Source organism: Phocoena sinus, chromosome 3 (assembly GCF_008692025.1).
Source record: "Phocoena sinus isolate mPhoSin1 chromosome 3, mPhoSin1.pri, whole genome shotgun sequence".
Classification (NCBI taxonomy): domain Eukaryota; kingdom Metazoa; phylum Chordata; class Mammalia; order Artiodactyla; family Phocoenidae; genus Phocoena; species Phocoena sinus.
Genome location: NC_045765.1, coordinates 54,657,941 through 54,680,546, shown reverse-complemented (window position 1 = coordinate 54,680,546; position 22,606 = coordinate 54,657,941). Strand labels below are relative to the sequence as shown.

Sequence of the window (22,606 nt, the reverse complement as noted above, 5' to 3'; positions counted from 1 at the left end):
TAGCATTTGCCAGGAGGGAGGCGGTGCTGCGCCTGCGCAACAAGCTCGCCAGGCAAGATGGCGGATGACAAGGTGAGCGAACTGGAACGTTGTCTGCAGTCCGGGGTGGGCTTCACACCTTTTTAGTCCTGGGGAGAGACGACAGATGGCGGGGCTCCTGGGTGGGGGGGGGGGTGCCCCTTGTTTCTCCTCGGAGCGGACTTTTACTCCTGTCGACCGCCTCAATAATGGGAAGTGGAGTGGCGGAGCATTGTGCAAGGCAAGCGGAACCGGGAATCCCTCAGGTGTCACCCCAACCCCCAACCCCGGACCATGATGATCCTTAGTTACTTGCAGACAGTCCTCACTCTTCTCTATTCTCTAGCCACCGAAATTTCCCTTCCAGAGACAGGAAGTTTCCAACAACACAGACACACCCGCATTCGAACACATTCCTTGGGCACACTAATTTCGTCGTTATGTGCGACCAAAATCCTGAATTCATTTACCCACACCCTTGCAGACAGCCACGTTCCCTCCCCCCGCACCAAACCCCAGCTCATCCAGTCACACATTCAGTTTGGGATGGGTTTGGGGAGGAAGAGGGAGAAGCCTAGGTAGAAATCAGGTTTACCCCCAAATTGTCCAAGGAACTACCTCACCGGTAGTCTGGAAGTTCAGCACCAACCACACATTTACTAAGTACTTGGAGTCCCTGTGTTAGGCCTCGGGACACCAAGATAGACTTTCAGGTAGCTTCCTACTCACTAGCGCTTGCCGGATAAACCTAGGTCCCCCAGCTGCCCCTCTTGTCTTCTCTATACACCGTTTACTGTATAAAATTCCTGTAAGAGTTGCTGTAAGTTACCGATGCAGATCCCATCGGTCACCCCCTCCCAGGCCCCCGTGTGAATTCTTTACTTTTCTATGCCTTTCTTGCTTTACCACTATCATCTCAAGAAGGTTTTATAGGAAGGGGTTTCTTAGGCTCACTGCCTCCTGCCCCCAGCCTCTGATAGACTTGAGCAGGGGATGGGGCTGGGTCAACCTTCTGGAGCCAACCTCTCTTTTGTCCTAGGATTCTCTGCCCAAGCTTAAGGACCTGGCATTTCTCAAGAACCAGCTGGAGCGCCTGCAGCAACGTGTGGAAGACGAAGTCAACAGTGGTGTAGACCAGGTAAAGGTGCACCTGCCCCCTGCCTCCCGCTTAGGCTTCATTGGCCAATATGCTTTTGAGTGGGTGGTAGAGATTTATTCAGCAAATGGTTGGTTATTGAGGGCCTATTCTCTGTGTCACCAAGGAAAGTTTCCCTGAGAAAATGGCCTTTGAACTGGGATCTTAAGTAGGGGTTAACTGGGTGAAGGGGGGAGGAGGGAACATTCCCAGCAGATGGAACAGCAGAGGCAAAGCCCTTGTGGTCGGAGGTAGCATGATGAACATGTGAGGTGAAAACAGTTCAGTTTGGCTGCAGTAGTGGGGTAGCATGCTAGGATATGAGACTGGAGAAGCAAGCAGGAGTCAGATTCCTCAGAGACATCTCTCTCAGTGGGATTCTGTGGTTAGAGCCTTCTAACCTCAGGGTTCTGACATTGTGTGATCATGACTCCTAGGTTCTTTTTCTGCCCAGGACCTTGAAAAAATCTTTGGTGAGCATACTACGGTTTTCCAGAGTAAGGAGGAGCAGGTAGTGGAACATGCTAAGCCCAGCTTGAGTAGCTCCTGGGCAGAGAAGGGGAGAGCCTGGCTGAATTTTCTCCTGCATTTTCCTCCACAGGATGGCTCGCTCTTGTCCTCTCCATTCCTCAAGGGCTTCCTGGCTGGCTATGTGGTGGCCAAACTGAGGGCGTCAGCAGTATTAGGCTTTGCCGTGGGCACCTGCACTGGCATATATGCAGCTCAGGCGTATGCTGTGCCCAATGTGGAGAAGACATTGAGGGACTATCTTCAATCACTGCGCAAGGGGCCCGACTAGCTCTGGATCCCATGGGGGAGGCAGGATGAGCAGCTGGGGCCTGCAGGTGGAGGCCTTTCAACCACAGATGCCATATCTGGCCTCCCTGGCTTTCACCCATTTGCTGTCTCCAGCTTTCCTGCCGCCTTCCTGCAGAGGCTGGACAGTGGCTCATCAGCCAGCACCCTGGACTCCTCGCCTCCATAACCCCATGGCATTGGCCCCAAGACAGTGGCTTCTAGAACTACCAGCCCCTTCCTCTTCTAGCCCTTACTGTGGAGTATGCAGCTGACTCTTGATTCTCAGTATTCTCTCTGGTGATGTACCAAGGTTCCTCTCCCCCCGGAGCCAGCTCCATAACTTGATTTTCCCCGAACGTGTCACAATCCCCACTGACCCCCCTTGCTAGCTACACAGGCCACCCAGGGTCTAGTTTGGGCATGAGTGTAGAGGATGGGGGTGTGCCAGGCCTGGGCCATCCCAGGCAGGCCCGCTGGACCCTGATGCTACTCCTGTCCACTGCCATGTACGGAGCCCATGCCCCATTGCTGGCACTGTGCCACGTGGATGGCCGTGTGCCCTTCCGACCGTCTTCGGCTGTATTGCTGACTGAACTGACCAAGCTGCTGCTGTGCGCCTTCTCCCTCCTGGTGGGCTGGCAAGCATGGCCCCAGCAAACCCCACCCTGGCGCCAGGCTGCCCCGTTCGCACTATCAGCCCTGCTCTACGGCGCCAGCAACAACCTGGTGATCTACCTTCAACGTTACATGGACCCCAGCACCTACCAGGTGCTGAGCAATCTCAAGATTGGAAGCACAGCCCTGTTCTACTGCCTCTGCCTCCGACACCGCCTCTCTGCACGCCAGGGCTTAGCACTGCTGCTGCTCATGGCAGCAGGAGCCTGCTATGCAGCTGGTGGCCTGCAGGATCCTGGGAACACCCTTCCTGGGCCCCCTTCTGCAGCTGCTGCAGGCCCCATGCCCCTGCATATCAGTCCACTGGGACTGCTGCTTCTCATCCTGTACTGCCTCATCTCAGGCTTGTCTTCCGTGTACACAGAGCTGCTCATGAAGCGACAGCGGCTGCCCCTGGCACTTCAGAACCTCTTCCTCTACACTTTTGGTGTGCTCCTGAACCTAGGTCTGCATGCAGGTGGCGGCCCCGGCCCAGGGCTCCTGGAGGGTTTCTCAGGATGGGCAGCACTTGTAGTGCTGAGCCAGGCACTAAATGGGCTGCTCATGTCAGCTGTCATGAAGCACGGCAGCAGCATCACACGCCTCTTCGTTGTGTCCTGCTCGCTAGTGGTCAACGCTGTGCTCTCAGCAGCCCTGCTGCAGCTTCAGCTCACAGCTGCCTTCTTCCTGGCCACGCTGCTCATTGGCCTGGCTGTGCGCCTGTACTATGGCAGTCGCTAGCCCCTCACCACCTCCACCCTGATTCCTGACCTGTAGATTGGGCGCCACCATCGGAGCCACCTCCCAGTGCTGACCCCTCCCCTCAGCAGCCCTGTAACAAGTGCCTTGCGAGAAAAGCTGGGGAAGTGCGAGCAGCCATGTCAGTTCCTGGAGGTAGGTGGATGGAGGGTTGAGCCTGGGAGACTTGAAGCCTGGGTTTGGTTAAGGAAACTCTTACACGCCCAGAAGTTCTTCCTGACTAAGGAATTAGGGGAGCATCAGTTCATGGGCCTGAGAAATGATACCGTGCCTGATGGGAGGAGGTGCCCTGCCTCAACCTGCATGAATGCAGTTTCTTCAAGTGGGGTGTGGGCAGCAGTTGGCTTTCCTTGCCTACTGTGGTCACCCCAGCAGACCCACTGCCCCCAGGCCTGGTGCTGGCTGCTCCAGCCCAGCCATGGTGCATGACTCCCCCATAACATGCTCACCCCCCACTGTCATGTAGGAAAGCCCAGTTGCCGCAGATTATACGCCCATCACCCAGGCCTCTGCCATGCTCCCCTAGCTGCAGCAGCACCTGGAAATAATGCCCCCACTCTCTCCTTATCCCGCCTTTGTTCTGGAAACCTCAGAGAGGACTGGGGTTTGACTCATCTCAGGATGTTGTCCCTGGGCCCTGGCTTAAGCCTACACTCCTGACCTCTCTGCTCACTCTAAGGGCTCTCTCATAGCCCACTGTCCCCTCTATAGCTTCTAGGAGGTACCATCTTTCCCACTCTGAGTCCTGCCCTTTCCTAGCAGTGTCCCAGCTCCCAACAGCCTAGGGAAACTACACAGAGTGACCTGGGACCAGGCACAGGGAAACTTGTATAGCTCAATCAGTGTCTGTATAAGCAATAAGGTCTTAATAAAGTGCTCTGGGGTATAGGTGGTTCCTACAGTTGGCCATAATTGTCCTGTGTCTTCTGTGTTGCATAGCTCCTCTCAAACATAATTTCATTCCTCTGGTGCCCTGAGTATCTTAATCCTGGGGTGACTTATTGACTAAGAGAAGAGGCTGTTTTCTCCCAGCTGTTGCTAACAGCATTGTTTCCTTTGAGAATTCCATGGAGCCGAGACTTATTTTCTGTCACGGAGCTTTGGAAGTTTCTCTGAAGCATAGAACTTGGGCCCTGGAGAATTTGGAAGGAGTCTTGGGAATAGAAAGTGTTGGGCCCAGCAAGGCAAACTGTAGACTGTAGGCTAGAGTGCTCTTAGGACTCAAGGTGGTCTCGTTTCTCATCTCCTCTGGATCCCTCACTGATATTCCTGCCTGTCGTCTCTTCTCATGACCAGAGGAATGTCAGGCCCTGCTCCCATGGTAGAATACCTGGTAAGCTTGTGGGAAAAAAAAAAAGAGAAATCCCAGTCCTGCTGAAGCAGAATCTTAGGGAGTGAGGTTTGGGAATTTTTTTTCTTTATTCTTTTTTTTTTTCTTTTCAGTAAGCTTCCTAGGTGATTCTGATGCACACTGCAACTTGTGAACTACTATTTCTGGCAGTGTAGAACTATAGCCAACCAGGCTTGAGTGTTAATTCTGGCTCTGTCACCTATTGGCTGACTGTCCTTGAACAATTACTTAACCTCTTTTAGCTTTAGTTGGCTTATCTCTGAAATGGGGGGGGGGGGGGGTTGTCAGATGATACCTACTACTATAAAGGGGACTGGAAATGACTAAATCAAATAAGGGATGTTAATGTGCTCAGCAGGTACTGGCACGAGACCTAGTTAGTGGTGTTATTAATTATCCATAATGAAGGTTAGCTTGGCTGTTGTGTCCCAACTGCTCTCCCTTCTAGGACCTTTACGAATGAGGAGAGAGGAGACTGCCCCTGAAGGATTCCTGATCCCCACATTTCTCCTCAGGGCGGGGATCCAGCATGCCTGCGCCCAGCCTAGTCTGCTGAAGTCGCTGGCTCTGGGCTTGGAGCTCCTGGTTCTGCGTGGCCAGGTTGATGGTGTCTTGCAGGATGCCAGCCAGCAGGCTGCGATAGTGATGCTCTGTGGCCATGGCCTGTTCCTCCCACAGCCCCCGCCAGGCTCGGAATACCTGTGCACAGATTCAGAGATCCCCATCAGTCAGCCAGCCTTGGAACCAATTCAAGGCCTGCCCTCTGTCCTCACTGACCTGCAGCACGTGGCACGTCCAAGCCCGGGCAGCCTGCCCGTGCAGGTCATAGAGGGCTGTCAGGTCCTGCTCCGCAGTGTCCCGTTCTGCCTGAAGGGCCTCCAGCTGGAGTCTCAGCCCTGTCCACTCCCGGTGCCATCTCTGCCTCTCCTCGGAAACCTTCAGTGATAATACGTACCGTTTGTTGAGCACAACCTGTGTGCCAGGCTCTGCTCTACTTACTTTATATTATTATTTCGTTTAATGATAACCTTTGAGGTAATTGCTATTTTACAGATTTGGAAGCAGTGGGTCAGAGAAGTGACCTAACTTGACCAAATTCACATGGCTAGTGAGGGACAGAACTGAGATGACACATGCATTTCAATAGTTCACCGTCATCCTTGGGGTAAAGTCCAAATCCAGAGGCGTGGCACACGGTCTCTTTATCCTTGACTCTGACCATGCACCTGCCAGGCTCCAGCCAGATGGACAGTTTGCAACACCCAGAACCTACTTTGCCATTGCTTCCGTTTGGACTTTTGCTTATACAGGATTCTCTCCTAAGAGCGTGTCTCCCACCTTCCCCTGATCCAACCTCTGTGCACACAAGTTTTGTTTCTTGTTTAAACAAGATCTGTTTACTTAGTGCCTCCATGTGATGAGCACAAACTGCCCTGTGGATCTGAGTCTAGTGAATTTCTCTGGCTAATTTGTTTGTCCTTAAAGTCTCAGGTTAGATGTCATCTGCTCCACTCCAGCCTGGGCCAGGTACACCTGTTTGTTCCCACAAGTCACTAGCTCCCTCATTTACAGCACTTAGCACTGAGAATTGCATCGTCTATCCCCCACAAAGCTGTGAGGGCCATGAGAGAGGTTGTGGTCCAGTCTGCTGTGATTGATGCTAGATCCCAGCACAGTACCTGGCCAGGTTAAAAGGAGCCTCAAGGGACTTCCCTGCTGGTCCAGTGGTAAAGAATCCGCCTTGCAATGCAGGGGATGCAGGTTTGGTCCCTGGTCTGGGAACTAAGATCCTACATGCTGTGGCACAATTAAGCCCACGTGCCACAACTACTGAGCTCATGTGCCTCAACTAGAGAGCCTGCGTGCCGCAAACTACAGAGCCCACGTGCCCTGGAGCCCCCACGCCACAAATAGAGAAGAGAAAAACTCACACACCACAACTAGAGAGAAGCCCAAGTGCCACAACAAAAGATCCCACATGCCTCAACGAAGATGCCCCGTGCCACAACTAAGACCTGACTCAGCAAAAAAAAAAAACAGAAGTAGGAGCCTCAAGTCCCCTACTGGACCTTCCTCACCTCTTCAGCCACCAGGCCTTTGACGTGGACCCCTGCCACCGCTTCTTCCTCCTGTTGCAAATGCTTCAGTTCCTCTTGGATCCAAATTTGGTGCTGTTCTCGCAGTCTCTGCCTCTGGGCCTGAGCCAGGAAGAACTGCAGGGCCACATCCGGGGCCTGCTGGGCCTAGGTGGCATCATTCTAGGCTCAGCCAGAAGCCCATGTGTGTACACAGCCTTGGGACACAGGGCCCAACTTTTCCAACAGACCGCCATTACCAGGGCAGCTCCTAGAATTACATCCAGGAGACTAGCTGGCCTGAAAGAGCCTGTGGCCTGGACAGAGACTCAGAGGCCGTGAGGGAAGAGGAGAGGTATTGATTCTGCCAGTAGGTGCCATGGAGGCCCTAGGGACCCCATACCCCTAAACCAACCCAGTAGGAAAACAGCCCCTTCCCATGCCCCTCCCTGAGGGATACAGTAACCCTTGAGGCCCTTTATTTGCCTAAAGCTCCATATTTCTCCCTCATGTTAGGGCAAGGTAAGCAGGACACATATTATCAGGACTCTGCGACTCTACTCCCCAACAGCTTCCAGTTGTTCTGGGGTACATGAGGTGTTACCTGTTCCTCAGGGTCCCTGAGAGCGTGCATTTGGTGGAGATCAGGTCCTATAGATGCTGTTCTTCCTGCCACTGGAGGGAAATGCAGTTAAGCACACCAAAGGTGGAGAAGACCTCCAGCTCCACCCCAAGCACCAGCCTCACCTTGAGGCTCTTCCTGGAGGCCTGGGCTGGGGCTTGCTGTTGAATCTGTGACCTGCTGAGAATATATTACGAATGAGAATTCTATTACCTTTTCTCCTAGGACAGTGTTGGTTTTGAAATCAGATCAGGGTCCCAGCCCCTCCTTTTCTTAGCTGTTTGACCTCAGGCAGGTGTTTAGTCTTCTGAGTCTCCATTTTCTCATCCATAAAATGGAGCTGATAAAAGTTGTAGAGAGCATGAAATGAGATAAGGCACCCAAAGCACTTAGCAGTGGCCAGCCCTGTTCAATAACTTGGAGTTTACAGGCCTAATTCCCAAGGCCCAGGGCTGTAAAAACAAGTTATAAGTAATTAAGAAAATGAAAGCACCAGGAAAAGCTGGACAGGGGCGACCTTCCAACCACCCTGTGACAAATCATGGAAGACAGCGCCCCTTCTGCATAAGGGAGGACACGCATCCTAAGGGGATGAAAGAGTGCCATACTGAGTCTAAGGACTTGGATGTCTTTGCACCTCTGCTGCCTTTGATTATCCTAGTGACCCTGGGATACTCACATCACTTCTCAGAGCTTCAGTTTGCTGAAGCAATGCTGGGAGCAATGTTGTCTTCCCTGTTTAAAATAAATTGTGGCTTCCCCTTGACCTTCCAGACAAACTCCAAACATCTCAATTGATTTACAAAGACCTGCGTGACCAGGCCCCTACTTCAGTCTCCAATCCTTCTCTCTGGACTTTCTTCCTCAAACTCTATCCTCCAGCAAATTGAGCTGCTTGCAGTCTCCCAAAGAGATCAAGGACTCGCTTACCTCTGACACTTCTGTTATTTTTTCTGCCTGGAATGTTCTTCATTCATCTTTGCTAGCCATCTCCTTCAGGTTTCAACTTCCTGCATGAAGTCTTCCTTCCCTCTCTCGCCAATACTAACTTAGATACCCACATAGAGCCCTTTGGATAAGCTCTTCAGAGCACTTATCATGGTGTTAATTGTTTCTTTCCAGAGGATTATAAAAAGGCACATAGTGGTCAATAAATGTTCAGGAATCAATACATTAATGAAGGAAGGAAGAGCCCCCTCACAGTGCTCTGTAAACAGAGAAAAAGGAGGCAGGCATCAATAGGCCTCCCAAGAGTTTGGATGGGAAGACGTACCTGTGGTTCTGGGAGCCCCATAGCCTCAGTTTTGACTGTTTTGAGCATCCAGCTTCCTGAGCGCTGGTTCCAGGCTTTTACCACCTGTGGAGAGGGGATTCTGGGTGGGCTCTGGCCATTGCTGGCCCAGGCACCCACAGACCTCACCTTGCTCACCTGCAACTCCCGCAGTGCCTTGCCCAGCTGGCAGAGCCCACTATCTGTCAGGGCGTCCCCAAGGAGGCCTGAACGCAGGCTCTTCAGGCCAGCCCGCCGGGCCCGGGCCTCTTCTACTGCATCCCAGAGGGTGGGCCTCACCTGTCTCACCTTCATCCTCCTTTCTGCGGCCCCCAACAGAGCAGCCTGGAGCAAGCTCAGGGAGCTGCCTAGTAAGGGGAGACACAGAGTGAATCCCTCCTTCCTCTGAACTCCAAAGCACACTACCTGTAAAACTTTTAATTTCTATTAACAGTACTATTCATAAAAATAGCTAACACCTGGGCTTCCCTGGTCGCACATTGGTTGGGAATCCGCCTGCCAATGCAAGAGACACGGGTTCAAGCCCTAGTCCGGGAAGATCCCACATGCCGCGGAGCAACTAAGCCCGTGTGCCACAACTACTGAGCCTGCGCTCTGGAGCCTGTGAGCCACAACTACTGAAGCCCACATGCCTAGAGCCTGTGCTCCGCAACAAGAGAAGCCACCTCAATGAGAAGCCTGCACACCGCAACAAAGAGTAGCCCCCGCTCGCCGCAACTACAGAAAGCCCGCGCGCAGCAACAAAGACCCAACTCAGCCAAAAATTAGTTAATTAATTAAAAAAAAAATAGCTAACACCTGTCCGGCATTTTCCATGTGTTCGACGGTACTGTGCTAAGGCTTTTCATGGATTGTCTCTTTTTAGCTACACAATACTCCAGTGAGGCAGCAACCCTAATTTACCCTGTCTCCCTCCACATTTTCCAGATGAGGCAACTGAACCTCAGAGAGGTCAAGCAACTTCCTGGTGAGTGGCAGAACTGAAACTCAAGCCCAGTTCTGTCTGACACTAAAGCCTGTGCCCTTAGTCACGATCCCAAACTGGCCTATACACAAACACACTTCCTTCCCTCCCTGCTTTGTCCTTGAGAGTGTGAAGTGCCCCAACTTATCTTCCTCATTCCACAGGGCCTGATGTAGGCTGTGGTCTGGGAATATGTTGGCCAAATGAATGTGTTTGTTGCTTCTGAAGACAGAGGGCCAGACTTTTACTTTTCTTTTTTCTTTTTTGGCTACGTTGGGTCTTTGTTGCTGCATGTGGTCTTTCTCTAGTCGCGGCGAGCCGGGGCTACTCTTTGTTGTGGTGTGCGGGCTTCTCATTGCGGTGGTTTCTCTTGTTGCGGAGCACAGGCTCTGGGCGTGCGGGCTTCAGTAGCTGTGGCTCACGGGCTCTAGAGCGCAGGCTCAGTAGTTGTGGTGCACGGGCTTACTTGCTCCGCAGCATGTGGGATCTTCCCGGACCAGGGCTTGAACCCATGTCTCCTGCATTGGCAGGCGGATTCTTAACCACTGTGCCACCAGGGAAGCCCCACAGACTTTTTTTTTTTACTCTTTTATTAGTGGAAAACTTCAAACATATACAAAGTCTAGGAATTTCATCTACTTATCACCTTATCATCTTCAACAAATATCAACTCATGGTCATTCTTGTTTGATCTATACCCTCCACTTGACCTCCCCCAAATTTCTGACATATCATTTCACAGAGGCCTGATCTTTAATGAGTGTGTGAAAATAGGAAAGTACCTTCTCTTCTCTGATCCTCCCTTTCCTCGTCTATAAATTAAACCTGCCTCCCTTCCCTCGCCCGTAGATTCGATCTGCCTCATGGCATTGTGGTAAGAATCAAAGGTTTTAGTCAGTGTAAAAATGCTTGGTAAACTGTTGAAGCTCTCTGAAAGGGTGAGGGGTTGCTTTTACTCTTGGCCTTACCTTTCCAGACGGTGAGCGCCTGGCAATTCTGGGACCTTTCTGAATCCTGGCCGTCCCAGAGGCTCAGGCTCTCTCTCGGCTGGCTAGGGTTGGGGCTGCCGCTGGTTGGGTGAGAGGGGGGCCAGACCTAAGGCCAGATCCTAGAGCTTCCCAAAGAAACCCACGTCCTCCCCCAGGCCACCTTGAGGGTCCAGGCGAAGAAGAAGGCCACTGTAGTTGTTTCCTTCCAGGAGACATGAGACAATCCAGGGCAGAGAGCCCTCCACCTCCTCACCAACAACCTTACCAGCCAACACCTGCAGCAAGGGACAGTCTCTGCCAGAGGGAGGGATGGAGGAAGAAAAGAGATGTCCACCGGTGGATGCAGAAAGAAACTGGCCCAAATCACACTCTGATGGAAAGATTGACTGTTTCCAGTCACTTTTGTGTACCACCAGACAGATTTGCAACCTTGTATAGATCTTTATTTTATTTTATATTTGATTACTTTTAAAATTACACAAATAATACATTCTCATAGTAAAAACAATTTAATTTTATATCTGACAAGAGACTTGTATCCAGAATATATAAAGAGCTCCTATACCTCAATAATAAAAAATACAGCCCAATTGTAAAATGGCAAAGCAAGGTGACATCAACAAAAATGGCAGAGTAGGGAACTCTGGGAGTCTGTCCCTTCCCAGAAACATCTGGCAAAAAAAATGGTCAGAATCAACCTTACTGGAACTCTGGGAGATAGTCAAAGGTTGACAGCAATCAAGTGAATGTTTAACCAGGAGAAAGGCAGCTTAAATATGGTAAGAGATCTTTGTGGTGTTTTTAACTTACCCTAGCCCCAACCTTCTCCCCAGCACAGCCCACATTTCTGGTGGGGGTACCTGGTTCTGAAAGGAGCAGAGTAGATCTTGTTCCCAGGGAACTGTGTTTGTCTGTTTTGATTGTCTGGGGTTTCCCACAAAGGACTGACAAAAGCTGCCTCCCTTTGTCTCACTTATCTTGGAATTCTCTTGGAACAGAGGAGCTATGCCAGAGGACAGTCCCCCAAAGCATTGAGAGATGAAAGAACAAGCAAAAATAACAGTTGGGGCAAACAATAGACACATGGAAAGACAGGGAGAAAAGGTGGGGAGTGAAATTTTGGAGGAATAAGGATTTTGAAAAGTTCCCATGTGTACTAGGGTGCCTAGAAAGCCACACATATGTCCAGGGCAGTATATGTGGTCAGAAGAGACCTGAGAAGACCAAAGGCTTTCACCTCTGTCTGAATTAGGGCTCAGTGCAAGCATCAGGTGAGGCTAAGGCAGAGCTGTAAATGGTCTTGCTAAGCATTTAAGGAGTGACCCAACACAGAGCCAGTCTGTAGAAACCTGGAGAATTTTTTTCTTCCTTTCTCCCTTTTTTTCCCTTTTCCTCCTCCCTGCCTCCTCCTTCTTCTCCTTCCTCTCTCCTCATTCCCTTTCCCCTACCTGTCCTCCTCCTCCTTTTTCTCCTTTTCCTTTCTTTTTTTTTTGGGGGGGGGGCGCATTCTCGGAGGTTAGGGAATTCTATGTCAGGTCATTGGCTAATCACTGAGATAATAGAATGAAGACTTCAGTGACTGCAAGGAATACAGTCTTTGCAAAAATTGTTTGGAAAAGTAAGCAAATGGATGGCTGATGCTCACAACAAGCAACAAGGCAAACCCTGGAGAGGAGGGAGAATCCAGCTTTCAGAGTTACCTGATTATCATATCCAGAGTGTCAGAGCACTAAGGAAAAAGAATGGAGACTTAAGAGACCAACCCAATAAAGAATATAGTCTTTACAAAAAATACTCAAATTGGCCAGTTTCCAACAAAAAATTATTAGGCATGCAAATAAGAAAGTATGGCTCAGGACTTCCCTGGTGGTCCAGTGGCTAAGACTCTGCACTCTCAATGCAGGGGGCCTTGGTTCGATCCCTGGTCAGGGAACTAGATCCCACATGCCTCAACTAAGACCTGGCACAGCCAGATAGATAAATAAATTTTTTTTAATTAAAAAAAAAAGAAAGTATGCCTCACTCACAGGAAAAAAGAAAAAGAAATTAATAAAAACTGTCCCTGAGGAAACCAGACACTGGATTCAGTAGACAAAGACTTTAAATCAACTGTCTTAGATATTTTCAGAAAACTAAATCAAGAAAATGATGTCTCACCCAGGCTGGCTCCTCTGTCAACTCCCAGTTCCCTCTTTCCCACCCAACTTCTATCTTCACTGCTATCTTGGGAATTTTCCTAAAAATTTTGTGGTGGGAGAAGGGGAATAAAGATAAAGAAAAAAAAAAAAAAGAAAATGATGTCTCAGTGACTGTCAATAGAACAATAGAAATTATAAAAAGGAACCAAGTAGAAATATGGGAGCTGAAAAGTACAATAACTGAAATTAAAAATTCACTAGAGGGTAGATTTGAGCAGGCACAAGAATCTCAACAAACCTGAAGATAGGTCAAATAAAATTATCCAGTCTGAGGAGCAGAAAGAAAGAAGAATGAAGGAAAATGAGCCTAAGAGACCTGTGGGCTGCCATCTAGTGTACAAACATATGCATAATGGGAGTCCCAGAGGGAGAAGAGAAAGAGAAAAGGACAGAAAGAATATTTGAAGAAATAATGCTCAAAAAGTCCCCCAAACTTATGAAAGGCATGAATCTACACATCCAAGAAGCTCAACAAATTCCAAGGAGGGTATACTCAAAGAGATCTACACCAGGACAGATTATAATCAAACTGTCAAAATCCAAAGTCAAAGAAAGAATCTTGAAAACAAGAGAGAAGCAGCTTATTATGCACAAGGGATCTTCAGTAAGATTAAAAACCAATTTTTCATCAGAAACTATGGAGGCCAGAAGGCAGTGGGATAACACAGTTAAAGTGTTGAAAGAAAAAAAAAACAAAAAACCAAACCTGTCAACTAAGATTTCTGTATCTGGCAAGACTATCCTTCAGAAATGTAAGAGAAAGTAAGATATGCCCAGATAAACAAAAATTGAGGGAGTTCATTGCTAGTAGACCTGCCTTACAAGAAATACTAAAGGGAGCAAATCCTTCAGCATGTCAGAGATGAGGAAAGGAGGAGACTCTGATGCTGCCCTGGGCCTCTACATCCATATTTCAGCCACCTACCCAAGCCTTCCCCAAAGCTGTTAAAAGGTTCCATCAAACTTACAGGGCTCCTGGAAGCTGCAGGATCCGCAAGGCTCCTCGCCACATGCCCTGGGTCCCAGGTCCCTCAGGAGGGTCAGGCCATGGGCAGGACATGGTGACAGTGAGCAGAGAGCAGGCACTGTGGAGGAGATCAAAGGATCAGGCCAAATGGCTAGGGGGTGGGGGTGGGTGAAGGCACCCGCCTGTCCTCACCTGTCTCCACCACCTGCAGCCTGCAAGTACAGCTCTGAGGCAGCTCTTGAGTCAGACACCTCCACTTCACTGGCATTTTCTACCACCCTGGAGGAAGGGAAGGCTGATCTCAGCTCCTAAGCACAAGGGTTCTGTCCAGCCCCCCAGAATCTCTGCATGGGGAGCCCATGGGGGCCCAAGAGCCTATAAGAATCATCCCCAAGACTCCAAGCTCAATATATCCCCTAAAAGCCTCTCATCTTCATGATCTTATTTTTCTCCTATCATCTGCCCAGTGAGGGAAACAGGATAGTTGGGATTGCTCCCATTTTATAGATGGAGAAACTGAAGTTCTGCTCGGTGAGATGCTCAGATCACCCGGGATGGTAATGACTGAGTTGAAGAGGTGTAAGTGGATGGGGTGGTGAGAAGAGCGAGAGGTTATGGAGATATGGGATGAAGGGAAGACGGTGAGAGGGAGTCCTGGGGGCAAACGTAAAACCTGTAAGCATGACCCCAAGTTCATAACTTCCCTTCCCTGGAGTGGCAGTGGGGAGAAGCCTCCAACGGCTTGGTTTGGGGTGTCAGCCCTGACTTAAGACAAGCTCCCTCAGACCCCGTTGGGCTCTGGACACTCACAAGCCCAGAGGGGACACATCCAGCACTGACAGGTTCTCTGACCCTGGAGCAAGCAGGTCCCGACTCCTCCCACTGGTGCTGAGCTGCGATCACACAAGCACAACATCTGTTACAAACCGAACCTTTCCCCAGCCTTTGGCTCATGTGATCCTCCCGCTGGGGCCCTGTGAACCAAGCAGGGCACCAAAATTCAGCCATCTCAGGCAGGAAAAAGGAGACCCCAGCAAGGCAAGCCGACAGTGGTGCGGAGGATGAACGGGAAGAGGGGGAGCCAATGAGAGACTAGCTGTAGGTGTTTGGACGGGCAAGAGATCCAAACTCTTCAGGCAGTCCCTGAGCCTTGGGCTCTTTTGCAGCATCAACATGGCCTTGGCTCCCCAGGTCTCCCCTTCCCCCCAGGGCCTCACCTGCACCAGGCTAAGTGTACTAAGCACGGCATCAGAGCCCCTGAGGGGCAGAGCTTCTTCAAACAGCATCTGCAGCAGCTAAAGAGAAGGGTGAGTGAGGATTGAGAAGGGATTAACCTGTTTTTCAACATTTCCTGAGGGCAAGGAAATTATTTCTATGCCTGGCCCTGTGCTAGGTGCTATGGACTTGGTGGCCAGGACAAAAATAGCCCCCGGCCTTGTGGTTCACAGCGAGCCAGACAAGTGAGCAGACATTTTCAGTGGGACCTCCTGTTTGCTAGGGTAGGGGCTCATGACAAGGTTTTGAGGCAACTGTTTTAGTTTGGGGGCACTTTGCTGAAGCCTAAAAACAAAATGTTTATTATCATTATTAGTATTACTAAGAACAGTGAAAAGTAGACTTCCCTGAGTATTTGATCTTTGCACACCACCCCTCCTTGACCCTCACCTCATGGACCCCAGCCTCCCACCTTCCCTGACCTCTCAATAGCTTCGTGATTGATGCTGGAAAGACATCCTGTATGGACCACAGGGTGCTATAGGAACCCCAAGGAGGGGCACCTAGTCCAGCTAGGGTGGGGAGGGGAAAGTTCTCGAAGGTCTCCTTGAGGAGCCAACACTTGAGTCTCATAACAACTATGACTGGTGCATCCTCTGGGACTCACCTGAGGCACAAGCCGGGGTGCCTCTGTTTCTCGACCCCGAAGCAGCAGGGCCACAGTGTACCCTCGGCCCACCGAGCCCAGCATGCACTGGACTCTTGTTAGCAACTCCTGCTCCGCCTCCTGCAGGGAGACACAGGCACATCTCCGACTCAGGTGCCTGCCCAGCCTGCCCTGACCAGAGAGCTTGGGAAGCACTCAGCACTCCAGGATCAAGGGTCCTGAGTGCTCTGACCCTCCTCCCATCACCCTACCAGACCCCCCTACCTGAGGAGCATCAGAACCCAGGACTCTGTCAAAGGTGACGCATTGTTCCTGTGAGCAGAACTGGAGTCAACAGTGTCACTCCCATCTTCCCTGGACTTACCCACACCCCATCCCAGCCCATCCCATCTCTACCTGACTCTCCAGAATCCCACGCTGACACAGGCGGATGCTCTTGGGCCCCTCCAGGAGGAGCGTGGGGCAACAGGTCTCCTCGGGGCCTGAGACAGGTGGGCTACATGTCAACTCTCATGGGGGAAACTGAACTCTCAGGACTCCTGAGTCCTGCCTTCAACCTTTGCCTCAGTTTCCTAATGTGAGATGGCCTCGCCCTCCCCCTCTCCCAAGAGGCTCTCCCAGGCTGTGTTACCTCTGAGATGAATGTGTGGAGGCTTCTTACCAGATCTTCTCCTTCGCTCTACTTCCACCACCACGGCCAGCCTGGTCTGTGGGTTGTCAGTGAGGACTGAAGGGGCTGAGCTGCCCCGGCCCAAAGCAGCCCCTGTGCTCATCGCCTCTCCGCACTCCATGGCTTCTGTGCCTCTCAGATTCCCCTCAATAATTCATCTCCCTGATCTGAGGGCTCTGGGTAGGGCCTCTGAACAATAACTTACCATAGGAGGTGACCTCTCTTTTCTGAGTGAGCCAGACTGTTGCATGGAGTTTTTCTTTTTTTCCCTCTTATGAAAAATTTCAGACATATATAACTGTGGAGAGAAGAGTTTAATGAGCTTCCAGGCACTCAGCTTCAGCAGTTATCAACTTATGGCCGGTTTTATTCCTTCTGTTCCCCCTTCCACCCCAGTGGATTCTTTTTTTTTGCGGTACGCGGGCCTCTCACTGTTGTGGCCTCTCCCGTTGCGCAGCACAGGCTCCGGACGCGCAAGCTCAGCGGCCATGGCTCACGGGCCCAGCTGCTCTGCGGCATGTGGGATCTTCCCGGACCGGGGCATGAACGCGCGTCCCCTGCATCGGCAGGCAGAGTCTCAACGACTGCGCCACCAGGGAAGCCCCCAGTGGATTCTTTTGAAGCAAATCCCAGACACCTTATATTTCACATATAGCTATTTCAGTATGTATTTATACAAGATAACTACCTTTTTAAAAAATGACAGCTTTGTTGAGATATAATTCATATACCATACAATTCACCCACTTAAAGTGTATTATTCAATGGTTTTTAGTACGTTTGCAGATATGTGTAACTCTTACTACGGTTAATTTTAGAACGTTTCCATCACTTTATAAAGAAACTTGCTTTCCTTTACTATAACCTCCCTAACCCCCACCTTATCCTGACCCTTAAAAAACCACTCATCTACTCTCTGCCTCTATAGATTTGCCCATTCTGGACATTTCATATAAGTGGACTCACATAATATGTGTTCTTTCTGTGACTGGCTTTTTTCTTGTTTTCCAAGGTTCATCCATGATGTAGCATGTATCAGTACTTCTTTCGTTTCTGTGGCTGAATAATGTTCCATGTAGGATGAAATTACTTCTGTCACTAACTACCCGGAGTTTGGCCAAACTTCACAGGTAAGAGCACAGTTGAAATAAGACTGCCCTAAATTCAGACGCTAGTCTCAAGCTCAGGGGTCCTCACTTTGACTAGCTATCTACACTCCCAGGTATACCCACTACTCCTGCAGCTTCCATAATTTGCTGGAATGACTTACAGAACCCAAAAAAGCATTATAGTTACTGTATCTGACACCAATTCTCTAACACTGACTGGGCGTCCTACATTTCAATCCAATTCTGATACTAACGTCGACTGAAAAAAAAAGCACAACCTGTGAGTTGTGAGTTAAGTTTTATTTGGGGTAAAATTAGGACTATAGTCCAGTAGACAGCATTTCAGATTGCTCTGAGAAGCTGCTCCAAAGAGGTAGCGGGGGAAGTTCAGTATATATGTGATTTTGGTGCAGGGAGAGTACATGCAATGAAGCACATATTTCTTTGCAGGAGGTTTCTGCTAGTCTCGTGAAGGTTACTGCTAGTCACCAGGAGCAGGTGTCACCATGAGGGATGATTTTAGTGCTTTTCTAGGTACAAGGAGATGCAACAATTGGACTCATAAAATTGTCTCCTGAAAATATGTATCTGAAGACCTGTTTTGCCAATTTTTCCTAGAGCACATAGCGCCTCATTCCTCATCTCCACCCTGAACTCCTTTCAGGGGGTGTTAAAGGTCAGCAGTTGCAGCAGCTCATAATTTGATCCTTGTAGAGGTAGATGGCAAGCGCCAATTTGTAGGTGACACTAACTACTTGGAGTTAGCGCCAGATCCCACAAGTTAAAATGCAAGGTTCTCAGTAAGACCCCTTATTTCAGGTTCCAGCCACAAGTGGGCTCCCCAAGTTACTTGTAGTACTGCCTGACTTGGCTACAGATTCCTGGGTTCCCACAACCAACCCTCAGGTTCAATAATTCACTAGAATGACTCACAGAACTCGGGAAAGTGCTCTATTTATGATTACCTTTTTTTAATTATAAAGCATGCAAGTGAACAATCAGATGAAGAGTGTTGGAGTCCAGCTGCAACGAGTCCAGGAGTACCTGAGGGAGGAACAGCATCAGCGACGGAGAAAGAACGAGACTGACACTGTCTCTGGAGTCAGGCAGATAGTAGCATACTTTATTGTTATTCAGCAAGCTTATATATTTTTGGTTTACATAATCAAAACATAATTATCATAATATAGTCTAGCCTTAGGCCTCAAACCCTTGACCACAAGATTTCCTCAAAAGATTACCTTAGAATTGTCTGTAGTTTCTAGATGTGCTATCAAGATATTTCCCCAAGTTCTCATTAGTTGCAGGTTATTTTCTAGTCGTTAAGCCAAGCTATTATGTAAGTCTTTATTACAGAAGTGCAATCTTCGTGTTCTTTCTGCATGGGCAAGTGTTTTGAATAGTGCCTTGAAAATATTTACAATATATCCTACAGTTCCTGTGTTGCTGACTCCACTAGTAGCACTCACAATACCTCCTACACTCCTGTTTATCATCCGGCAATTATTGCCAAAGTATTAACCTTTCTTTATAGTGGACCCAGATAAAACCAAAATCATCAACAACCCCTTCATAGGGCCACAGTTGTTCAATTGGGGGTGTTTTCCATAGGAACATCCCTATATTTCCAGATTGTGTATTGCGTTCCCAGTTTCCTGGGGCCGGAATAGGTACTTTCCATTTTGTGGTAATAATAGTAGGGGGGTGGGTAGTAGTTTTTCTCATTTTCCTAACCCTGGGTGCAAATCCCCCTAGTGCTATTTCCATATATAAGCTTAACACAACCAAACAAATCAATAGAGATGTAGTCCGCCGTGCTGGGACAGTGCTGCTTTGCAGTCCTGCCTTTGATTGCATCATGATTTTGTCACGGCGCAGGGACTCCAGGATGGCTTCCAACAGAAGAGTTATGTAGGGCAAGGTCTGGAAGGGTCCTGAGTGGCAGGAGCTCCTGTTCCTGTGGAGTGAGGGTATGCCTTCCCAGTACATCAGTGTGTTCACCAACCAGGAAGCTCCCTGAGCCTCATTGTCCAGCATTTTTCGATGAGATTTCATTATGTAGGCATGATTAATTAAATCATAGGCTATGTGATTGAATTCAACTCCAGCCCTTCAATCTGCATGGTTTTTCTTTTTTTGACCGTGCTGCGTGGCATGCAAGATCTTAGTTCCATGGCCAGGGATCAAAACTGTGCCCCCTGCAGTGGAAGCACAGAGTCTTAACGACCGGACCACCAGGGAAGTCCCTGCATGGTTGTTTATTTCTAGTGAGTAACCTCTTCCATCCTAGAGCTATCTAGGAGCCCTGCCAGAAGTCACCTCATTAGTATAACAGAGAGACTCCTATTGCTCCGGAAATTCCAAAGGTTTTTGAAGCTTTGTGCCAGTAACTGAAGACAAAGACCAGATAAGTTCTTTATTATATCACAAGCCACTCTCTGGTTTTTCACCAAGGATCCCTTATAGCCAAAAGAATCATACCTGTCTGATCATCTACATTTGGTGTATGTCTATATAACAGGTAGAGCAATAGTAACAAGATGAATATGCCTAACATCTGGAGGAATCAGTGTGGGGTAGGCATAGGAGGCTTGTATTTTCCCATACATTTGACTATCAATATTAATACTGTAGTCTTACCAACACTGCCAGTGTTATATCTCGTTGTGTAGGTGTTACATGAAAAATGAGAGTAATTAGTTCAGTCCATCATTATAATTTACGATCAAAATGTCTCCCACGACAAGGCCACCCAGGTTTGCAGTCTTCTCCTATATCTCATCAGGTTCCAAAGCAAAAGTGGTCTCAAGATTAGATGGTTTCACCCTGCGACATCTGGTATAACTGAACTAAGGGACATACCATCTTTTTCTCTGAGCCTCTTTTGAAGCATTAGTGTAATATTGGATTTCCTTCATTGCATAACCTATTTATTCGTTCCTTCACTCTCAGCTTCTGTTCCTCCTTCTAAAGTTCATACGGATTTCAACAGATGCTGAATAGTCAGAACAATCTTATAAAAGAAGAACAAAGTTGGAGGACTCACACTTCCTGATTTCAAAACTTATTGTGAAGCTATAGTAACCAAGACACTGTGGTATTGACATAAGAACAAACATAGAGATCAGTGAGAGAGCAGAGCAGTAAGGGTCCAGAAATAAACACATGTTTCTATGGACAGCTGATTTGACAAAGACATCAAGAACATTCAATGAGGAAAGATTAATCTTTTTAACTAATGGCACTGGGACACCTGGACATCCAGATACCAATGAATGGAGTTGGACCCTTACCTCAGACCATATACAAAAATTAACTCAAATCGATCAATTTCCCAAATTTAAGAGCTAAAACTATACAACTCATAGAAGAAAATACAGAAATTAATCCTCATGGCCTTTAATCTGGCATTGAGTTCTTAGATATGATACCAAAAGCAAGCACAACAGAAGAAAACATGATAAACTGAATTTCATCAAAGTTAAAAACTTTTGTGCATCAAAAGACATTATCAAAAATATGAAAAGACAGCCTACAAAATGGGAGAAAATATTTGCAAATTATATACCTGATGATCTACTATCCAGGATATATAGAGAGCTCCTACAACTCAGCAACAAAAAGACAAACAACTCAAGTAAAAAATGAGGGAAAGACTTGAATAGCCATTTCTCCAAAGAACATATACACAGTGCATAAAAAGATGCTCAGCGTCATTATACATTAGTGAAATGCAGAAAGACAAGCAACAATTAATAACTAGGAAAAAACATTTGAATAGACAGTTCTCCAAAGAAGCTATACAAATGGCCAACAAGCATGTGAAAAGATGCTCAAAATCCTTGGTCATTAAAGAAATGCAAATCTAAAACATAATGAGGTACCACTTCTTACTCACTAGTATGGCTCTAATAAAAAGAAAAAAATGGGCTCTGATTCAGTTGATACACACAACTGAAAATATAAACTTTCAGGGCATGTATTGCTTTTTTTTAATATACATTTATTTATTTGTTTGTTTTTATTTTTGGCTATGTTGGGTCGTCGTTGCTGTGCACATGCTTTCTCTAGTTGCGGCGAGCGGGGGCTACTCTTCCTTGTGGTGGGCGGGCTTCTCATTGCAGTGGCTTCTCTTGTTGCAGAGAATGGGTTCTAGGTACACAGGCTTCAGTAGTTGTGGCACGTGGGCTCAGTAGTTGTGGCTTATGGGCTCTAGAGCTCAGGTTCTGTAGTTGTGGTGCCCGGGCTTAGTTGTTTTGTGGCATGTGGGATCTTCCCGGGCCAGGGCTCAAACCCGTGTCCCTTGCATTGGCAGGCGGATTCTTAACCACTGAACCACCAGGGAAGCCCCAGGGCACGTATTGCTTTAAATGCATAATGCAACTGGCTGCCAGACCAGATGCATTGAAAAAAAACAAAACCACCTCCTTTCTATAGCCATTGAAACAAAGTTTACTGTTCTGTTTTAACAAGTTTGTATTGTATTTTGCATTGACACACATCTGCTTATTTAAAAAATGACATCCTTTTGGTAGTAATCGTTCAGCACAAGTAGGTATTACAGCTTGATGTTTGTGTGTTCTAATTCTCAGTGTTCTTTGATTCCAGGTCTTATAGAGCAGTTAAGGCAACTTTAATGGCGTTTTTGAAATGTATTGTAAAATAAAAAGAGGTAACGTAATTAAAAAGAAAACCGTTGGTGAGAAAGTGGATAAATAAGAACGCTCATACATTTTTTAAAATTAATTAATGTATTTTTGGCTGTGTTGGGTCTTCGTTGCTGCGCTCTGGCTTTGTCTAGTTGCAGCGAACCGGGGCTACTCTTAATTGTGGAGCATGGGCTTCTCATTGCAGTGGCTTCTCTTGTTGCGGAGCACGGGCTCTAGGCACGTGAGCTTCAGTAATTGTGGCACGGGGGCTCAGTAGTTGTGGCTCGCGGGCTGCAGAGAGCAGGGTTAGCAGTTGTGGCGCACAGGCTTAGTTGCTCCGCGGCATGTGGGATCTTCTCAGACCAGGGCTCGAACCCGTGTCCACTGCACTGGCAGGCGGATTCTTAACCACTGCACCACCAGGGAAGTCCAAACCCTCATCCATTGCTGATGGGAATGTAATATGGTGCAGCCA

The 22,606-nt window shown here is 48.4% G+C and overlaps 3 protein-coding genes and 1 non-coding gene across 12 annotated transcripts; 3 read left to right on the top strand and 1 right to left on the bottom strand.

Annotated features, from left to right (window-relative positions):
* Positions 1–41: 41 nt before the first annotated feature.
* Positions 42–22,281, top strand: SLC35A4 (solute carrier family 35 member A4). 3 transcript variants are annotated; one of them, XR_004349077.1, is made up of 5 exons: positions 42–72; positions 1,058–1,156; positions 1,755–3,499; positions 17,386–17,503; positions 18,466–22,281. XR_004349077.1 is itself a non-coding variant. In XM_032625747.1 (3 exons), exon 3 carries the CDS (start codon positions 2,372–2,374, stop codon positions 3,344–3,346), a length of 975 nt encoding a protein of 324 aa, XP_032481638.1. In that variant the 5' UTR covers positions 42–72; positions 1,058–1,156; positions 1,755–2,371; the 3' UTR covers positions 3,347–4,276. The 3 variants fall into 3 exon arrangements, 1 of the variants encoding a protein (XP_032481638.1); XR_004349076.1 differs by having other exon boundaries at positions 46–72; positions 20,435–20,990; XM_032625747.1 differs by lacking the exons at positions 17,386–17,503; positions 18,466–22,281 and having other exon boundaries at positions 1,755–4,276.
* Positions 58–1,952, top strand: LOC116751028 (SLC35A4 upstream open reading frame protein). Its single transcript, XM_032626511.1, has 4 exons — positions 58–72; positions 1,058–1,156; positions 1,608–1,664; positions 1,755–1,952. The coding sequence occupies exons 1-4, from the start codon at positions 58–60 to the stop codon at positions 1,950–1,952; spliced, it is 369 nt and encodes a 122-aa protein (XP_032482402.1).
* Positions 4,921–18,859, bottom strand: LOC116750722. 7 transcript variants are annotated; one of them, XM_032625739.1, is made up of 19 exons: positions 18,724–18,859; positions 18,448–18,526; positions 16,579–16,671; positions 16,100–16,410; positions 15,968–16,015; positions 15,704–15,823; positions 15,039–15,116; positions 14,632–14,714; positions 14,014–14,100; positions 13,823–13,939; positions 10,817–10,950; positions 8,842–9,050; positions 8,686–8,769; positions 7,699–7,752; positions 7,538–7,592; positions 7,395–7,465; positions 6,794–6,958; positions 5,493–5,651; positions 4,921–5,414 (listed from the first exon to the last, which is right to left on the bottom strand). In XM_032625739.1, the coding sequence occupies exons 6-19, from the start codon at positions 15,785–15,787 to the stop codon at positions 5,169–5,171; spliced, it is 1,626 nt and encodes a 541-aa protein (XP_032481630.1). In that variant the 5' UTR covers positions 15,788–15,823; positions 15,968–16,015; positions 16,100–16,410; positions 16,579–16,671; positions 18,448–18,526; positions 18,724–18,859; the 3' UTR covers positions 4,921–5,168. The 7 variants fall into 7 exon arrangements, with proteins under 7 accessions (XP_032481630.1, XP_032481624.1, XP_032481625.1 ...); XM_032625733.1 differs by lacking the exon at positions 18,448–18,526 and having other exon boundaries at positions 7,538–7,589; positions 15,968–16,027; positions 16,100–16,212; positions 16,335–16,410; positions 18,724–18,832; XM_032625734.1 differs by lacking the exon at positions 18,448–18,526 and having other exon boundaries at positions 16,100–16,212; positions 16,335–16,410; positions 18,724–18,832.
* TRNAE-CUC lies at positions 12,517–12,589 on the top strand. Its single transcript has one exon. It is a non-coding gene; the product is annotated as a tRNA-Glu (tRNA).
* Positions 22,282–22,606: the final 325 nt, after the last annotated feature.